The sequence below is a fragment of the Cygnus olor genome, chromosome 17 (assembly GCF_009769625.2).
Source record: "Cygnus olor isolate bCygOlo1 chromosome 17, bCygOlo1.pri.v2, whole genome shotgun sequence".
NCBI lineage: Eukaryota > Metazoa > Chordata > Aves > Anseriformes > Anatidae > Cygnus > Cygnus olor.
The window spans coordinates 13058736-13065941 of NC_049185.1; the positions used below are offsets into that span (position 1 = coordinate 13058736).

The window sequence follows — 7206 nt, forward strand, 5'->3', positions numbered from 1 at the left end:
GGCTTCAACAGTACTACCTTTGATTTATAGCCGTGAAATGGAAGTGATCTGTTCTTTAGCTGAAATACAGACATGCTAGTCTAAAATTTGAAAACCACAGATGATAAAAGCTTTATTTAGCCTTTGTAAAATTAGAAAGTAAGTATCAAGTATAGGTGTTTCTTTGTTGTTGTGTTTGTTTGTTTAATTCTCTTTGCATGTTGAAAATTTTCCATGTGGTTTGGTTAAGACCTTTCAGGAGTTAAAGGTCCCTGTAATACCAATAAAATCTAAAATTATGCTGACAAACAGTAAAGATTTGAAGATAATGAATGTGTATTTATTAAAATAAAGTGTATCCTTACTCTCCTTTAGGCTGTTAGACTGGTGACAGAACTGAGTCTAGAATACAAAGTATATGATTCTCAGCTGTGGAATGGTCTACTACAGAAACTTCTTGGTTTCAATATGGTAAGGAATTTTTAAGCATTAATTTCTGCAGTGATGTGAGGAAAAAGCCTTTTTTTCCATCACTGATTTCTAAAGAATGTGATTGCATAAATAGTAAACTTACTGTGAGCAGCTATCTACAATTTATAATTTAGGTTGTTTGCATTAAACCGATGAAGCTTTGAGGAATTTGTATTTTACCAGTACTGCTTGAGAATGTTGATCTTAAATTATTATAGTTGTACTTTTTTTTTTCGTTAAGGCACAAGGCCTTTCAGATGGCAAGACTAAATCCTATGATAATTTGAAAATTGTCTTCATATCATTAAAACTGTGTATTACTTTATAAAATTATAGTTGTATGTTAATGTATATACACAAACGTGCACAAACAGGTGTATATCTGTATGTGTATATATACATGCTCAAAAAATATTACCCCTATAATTAATTATGATAATAATCCTGATTTTTGTCATTTATAATGTCAATTACCTCTTACTGTCAAACTGTACATTATGTTGCTACAACCTAAGGAGGAAATAGATGTACCTGGCAATATGGTTATATCAGGAGCCAGGTATTCAAGCTAGCTTTAATCTAGTAAGAATTTTGCAACAGTACCAAAGAAGATAGAATTTAAGTTTATGAAGTTTTAACTTTATGAAGTTTTCAGCACATTATATTAAGGCTACTGAAAATCTTGAGTATTTACTGAGACAACGTATACTACTACTGCTGGTGATAATTTAATTTACATAAATCCTATTTCTGTGTGCATCAGTTACTCATCTCAAAGGAACAAAGGTGCCTTGAAGAACTGTTAATTTGCATTCTGCAGACAAGAAGAATAATCCAGTTCTGTACATTATTGACAGTTCTTCAAAATCACTGTGGCATTTTATAATGGGATATTTTTGTTTCAGATTCAGTATCTAAGAAAAGTTTTGATAGCAATTACTGGGATTCATTCATTATGGGAGGTAAGCAAATATTCTTCAGCTCCTACTCTTCCCTTAGCAAGCGTTTAGCGTTCTATTTGTGTGTTAGTGAATGGCAGCAGTCTACTAAGAGGAGTGTTACTCATTGAAAAGATGCCTTTTGAATGAGTATTTTTATGACACCTGCAATATGCAGATGAGTATAGTTATTAACCAGTAAAATAGTGTATTTTGCTCTTGAGGCTCCTTCAGTAAACGCTTATTTGGACGTTTTTGTTAAGTTTGACAGAATAACATAACCATCAGTCAAAATATAGCAAAATCTTAGACTACGCAATAAGGAAAGCAATGTTAAGGAATAATTCATCCAGTATAAAAGAAAATCAACGGGCTTCTTCCACCTACAATGGGTCAAGTCAAGATGTCTGTGTTTACATTTAGTAATAAGCAAGCAAAGTTGTAACTTTTAAAACCTTTCTGTCAACAGATTCCCAACTTCAGTCGAGCTTGGCGAAGTGTGGTTCTGTCACCATTTCTCACAGGTAGGATTGTTATTAATTACCATGCTTGTATAGAAACTTAGTTATGTATTTACTTTATCATGGCTTCTTTATTCCTCAGCTTCATGTCCACCAAGTCCTAAACAAGTAGAGGAATGCTGTGAGTGTTTCGTGATTCTGCTCAAGTAAGTACATAATGCATACTGAATTTGGATTAATTTGAGTGGGAATGCCCTGTTTGTAATTCATCTTCCAGCAACCTGGCCTGGAACATGCAAAGGAGCTCTAAAAAACGGGGAACCTGAGGTGTGGGGAAGAACCTTTTGCCTGTTGTGGGAAGGGCAGAATCAGGGCACGTATTCAAACAGAAATTCTGTGCTTAGACTGTTGGCAATGTATGCGGTAACTCAGTACCTTGGCTATCTAAACAGTGCTTGGAACAGGGACTTTGCTCAGACTTCTGAAAACCAATTTATCTGCCCCTCTCACTGTCCCCACAAGGGATATCTGTTCTTATCCTGTCACTTTAAGACTCATGTTCAACCCTAAAAGCCCAGTTATCTTTTTTTTTTTCTTAATATTTTGGGAAATAGGCTATATTATGGATTAAGCCAGAATATAAGAGAAAAAAATATTCATTTCCCTACAAAGAATAAACCTGACATGGTAAAAAAAAAAAAAAATCTAGTATGCCTGTACACATGGTTAACCTATATTATATTAAGGTTCCAACCATCCTATACATGCAAACAGTTTTGCATTACCTTTACAATGTATAAAAGCACAATAACCTTAGATTAGTAGTATTTCAACTAAAGAACAGATTACTTCCATTTCACGGCTATAAATCAAAGGTTGTAATGTTGAGAACTTTCCTCATCTTCTTCTGAAGGTGTCCTGTTTTGGCTGACTTGGATGTCATTGGAATAGCTAAACAATATGCACAGTTGGACCTTCCAGCTCTTGCCTTGGGATGCCTGTTGCTGATTCCTCAGTCTGAGAAGCGAGAGCAGCAAATTCAGGTAAACAAGAAGTTTTGTGTTGCAGCTGTGCAAAGGAAATGTCATCAAGCCTGTTATATTCAACGGAGGCTGTGCAAGATGACAACTTCTCAACTCCAGCTCGTTTGAATATATCACTGCTGACAGCTGCTAGACATCTCCCACCCTCAGAGGCTACGGCCTCAGACTTCTCCTTCTGAAAGAGATCGTGTGAACACTTCCCTGTTTTTTTAAGTTTTGACTAATTCTCAGCAGCTTTTTGTCACATGACTTTGCCTTTTGTGGGTTAGAGAACATCTTAGGGGATCCCACCCTCAATCAGTTATGAAGTCAGTAATATCCAGCACGGGGCTTTAGCAGCTGACTCATCCATTTACTTCCTGAAAACATGCACCAAAGTATTAGGTTCCCTGATAACGTGAACAGTCAGTATGCAGGGGGGGAAACCAACAACCAACCCACACACAAGTCATATGCCAAAGCAGTGTGTGAAGCTGGTGACAACACAGATAATCGCTGAGGTGCTAGCAGTAGGCTAGTTTAACAGCCGACCGACCATAAGAAAAGTACAGAATCCTGCTTTGGAAAAGTGTTCAGACTTGAAAGCTCCTACTTAGAAAAATGCTTGATACACATCACAAGTTCTGATGTAAACCTTCTCTCTTAAAGCCATTTCCTCATTATTTGTGTATCTAGTTTCCTTTCTGTTCTTATTTCTTTCCATTAATTTATGCTCTGCATCGTTCTCACAGATGAAGCGTATAGGCTGTTCCCCTATCTGTCATGAGCAAGCTGGCACTAGTAAAGGCACCTTAAATTCTTAGATTCCCATTCATTTCCATTTGAAGTTAAGCCAGGAACATTTTCCCAACTTACAGCACCAGTGTAAGATGTAGTCTGCTGGCAATGAGTCAAAAGAATCTGTAACCACTACAGCGAGATACCCTTTGAAAGTTAACAGCGTTAGTAATTACTACTCTTTCAGTCAAACTGTACAGATCCTGGTTTGAGAATTTCATGTTTATACCTTGAATTTCATAATGTTTCTGAGTAAGTAAAATACTTGTTCTGAAGGGAAAGAGCTTATGCTTTATTCACAGAATGTTAAATTTATTATTTTTTTTCCAAGGGTTTCTTATCGACGTGTAACATGGAAACTGTGCTGCAACAAATAGATGAACATATGAACACTGGAGAAGCAGTGGCTTTTGCTTCTCAGGTAAATAAATAAAATTCACTTAATTTGCCTTTTACTTACAGGCTTTCTCAATGATAACTGTTTACAACCTTTTTTTTGTCTTATAGATTGCCCCTATTTGTAGGACAGCATTGTTTGCAGTAGCACTGTTTTATATTTCTTAACAAATGTTTCAAGCAAAAAGGCCAAATGGCTTATGAAATTGTACTCTCTCGTCTTGCCTTGTATTGCCTTCCTTAAAAGCATGTTTCTTAATTCATTCCCTTATTAGAATCTGAGATTAGTCTTGATAAAAAAGCTGACATTTTGCAGCACTAAAAAAAAAAAAAAATAATAATCCTGCTTTATGGGAGTCCAGTACTGCTCGTTTTATTCAAAGGTCACATTTCTTATTTATAAAGCATTCATATTTTTCCATTACTATAACTTGAATCTACAGATTAGATCTTTGATTTTGGACAATATCATAAATGAGAAGCTATATGAAAAATTTGTGAGAACTAAGTATTTTCCACTGGTGAAGCAACAACTGATGAATACTCACAGAATGAAAGAACTGGTGGATTATTTTGCCAACAAGAACTGGTAGGTTAATAAAAAGTAAAACGTGATGCATTGCATATGGAAACTGAATCTCTGCTTTACTTGAGTTTCATTTGTTTCAAGTCCTGAAGATTCTCTAGTACTTGCTCTCCAAGTTTTTAAAGCATTGCTAAATTAAAGCAATGCCAATTAATGCCAAAATAGCAGCTTATTGCCCCTGGACTGTCAAGATCAAGCTCAGTTAAAACGGTGGAAATCTTGTCAGAAAAAGCAAATGTTTTTCCTTTGAGTAACTTCACCATACAGTCAGGTGAATTCAGCTCAGTTGCATTATGGAGGGACAGTTTCAGCCACGGTAATGCTCTGAAAATAAACAAACTGCCTGTGCTCAGGAATTAGTGGGTTTGCTGCAGTGTTTCAAAAGTTGGAAATACCTATTATATTTCACTTAAACGCCAGTTATCCTGCAGTGAAAACAGGAAACAATAAATAACTATTTAGTCTTTTATTTATTTAACAGCTATGGGTTAAATGCTAGGACCTATCTGACTTCAAAAACGTGGAGTTATACCTGGGTTTATATTTCAGTGTATATAGCCTAAATTCTTGGCTTTTTAAGAGACCTTCAGTTGACAAAGTTGATAAACTTTTTCCTCCTACAGCACTGATGATGCAACAGCCCTAATTCAAGAGTATCAAGAGAAATGTGGAAATCTTAGTCTTGTAGATAAATCATCATCTGATATTCTGAAGGTAAAACAAAACACTTTGTACCTCATGCAGTACTTTTTCCTCTTTTTATAAATTAGGACTTCCACTCAACTTCTATCAAAAATACTTGTTAGTGGATTTATTTTAGTAAAATATATTCTACATAATAAAATATCCCTTTAATTGATGCAAGTACATTTTAATTGAATCAAATATGAGCAGTGCTAAACCTTATGCTTTCAAGCACTTTCACAGGTCTTAGATTATATCCTGTTTTCTAAACCCTTTTAATATTGTTCTCTTGCCCTCCAGGTGTGTATGAATGGACCAGAGGAGACTGGCGAACTAGAACAGTCATCAATAAGGTGTTGATTTATCCTTTGTCTTTTCTCCCTCTGCTGGCGAGATAAGTGCTATGCATTAGGAATGTACATACTGGTCAAGTGAACATTGAACTAAAACCTCACTGCTCTTCTTCCAAAAGCTATCCCTAGTTTTCCACATTTTTTTAACTGTTCTATGCTGTTTCTACTCCATACTCTGCCACAATTCATATTTATCGCTTTGATTTTAAGAAGGACTAAAACTGATTTCCTTTACTTTTGTATTATATCTCTGTGCTGAAGTCTGCTGTCAGGATCGCTCTAAGATTTCATTTGCACAAACGTTATCTTGCATAACTGTAATAAAATTTTAAATTGGAAGTGTTACACTTCATGTAAAATATACCTTTTAGACAAATTGTAATTTTAATTAAAGCACGAGCACAAATAAACTGACATATCAATATTGACCTTCCAGTATTTTATAAACTTTATGAAGTGGCTGGTAAACTTACTTGTCAAGAAAGGCTGTTGACCGAGTAGAACACATTTGGCAAAGGTTCCTTTTAACTTTGTTCTTTATCCTGCTGTAGACATTAAGAAAATGATAGGTATGTATTTCACTGCATAAAATTGCAGTTAGCCAAAGCTTCCTGAGATCCCAAGCTGAAATACTTCGTCTTTTTATAAGGTAAAAATAAGCCTGCTTTAATAGAAATAAGATTATGACACACAAGTAAATATTCTAGCTGATCCTTTAAGTTCTATAGATAACTCATTAATTTAACTCAAGCCTCTATAACAAATACTACAGAGCTTTTTGCACAGATACTGCGCTGAAGAAAATAGTAATACAAAGGACAATATATGCAAAGGAAGCAGCCCATTTTTCTAAATGTTGTGTAGAAGACAACAGATAAAGCTCTTTATTTATATTGGAAAATTAGCACTCATGAGAAGCGGTAGCTGTTAAAATACATGCAGTTCCCTGAGACTAGGGAAAAGTTCCAGTCTTCTTGAACAACCCATTTTTTAGGCTTCAATAGTAGTACAAGTGTTATATGGAATTACACTATTTAAAACCTTTATATGTGGAACAAATTATGTAGACATAATATCAGATATAAGCCATAGATAAAGGAAAGCATCTCTTTACTGTTTACAGAATTAATGAGACTGTCATTCATTAAAGCATAGCGGTGTTTGGAATGGCTTTGAGTATAAAAAGACTGAAGTTCAACTTAGAGTAGTAATTTCACTGTAGGAAGTTATGAAAGTGTTTGTTCTAATTTGTCAAAAAATCAATCCAGTTTATTCTTTTAGCTTAATTGGGAATGAAAGAAATGCAAATATCAAACGGATTGTGAAGCAAACCTAACACGTCCCCAGTGCCCTTAACTGTTTTGTTCAAACCTTTTACATTTTTCTTTTAGATGGCACTGAACCAGCACATCAAGCTCTTTGCTAAGCATTAGATAAAGACAGTACTGCCAGCCATTTAAAAAAAAAAAAAAAGCTGTTGCTTTTCTTTTTTTTCCAACAACAGTTCATAAAGCTTAG

At 35.0% G+C, this 7206-nt stretch overlaps 1 protein-coding gene across 1 annotated transcript in view; it reads left to right on the plus strand.

The window, feature by feature from the left end:
* Positions 1–6117, plus strand: part of KNTC1 (kinetochore associated 1) — a 38784-nt gene extending 32667 nt beyond the window's left edge. Inside the window, exons 56-64 of the mRNA XM_040577455.1 lie at positions 355–450; positions 1356–1412; positions 1858–1912; positions 1992–2055; positions 2763–2892; positions 4001–4090; positions 4509–4654; positions 5275–5365; positions 5636–6117. Of these exons, the coding sequence (XP_040433389.1) occupies positions 355–450; positions 1356–1412; positions 1858–1912; positions 1992–2055; positions 2763–2892; positions 4001–4090; positions 4509–4654; positions 5275–5365; positions 5636–5695 (789 nt within the window). The 3' untranslated portion in view covers positions 5696–6117. The remainder of the gene's footprint in view (positions 1–354; positions 451–1355; positions 1413–1857; positions 1913–1991; positions 2056–2762; positions 2893–4000; positions 4091–4508; positions 4655–5274; positions 5366–5635) is intronic.
* Positions 6118–7206: the final 1089 nt, after the last annotated feature.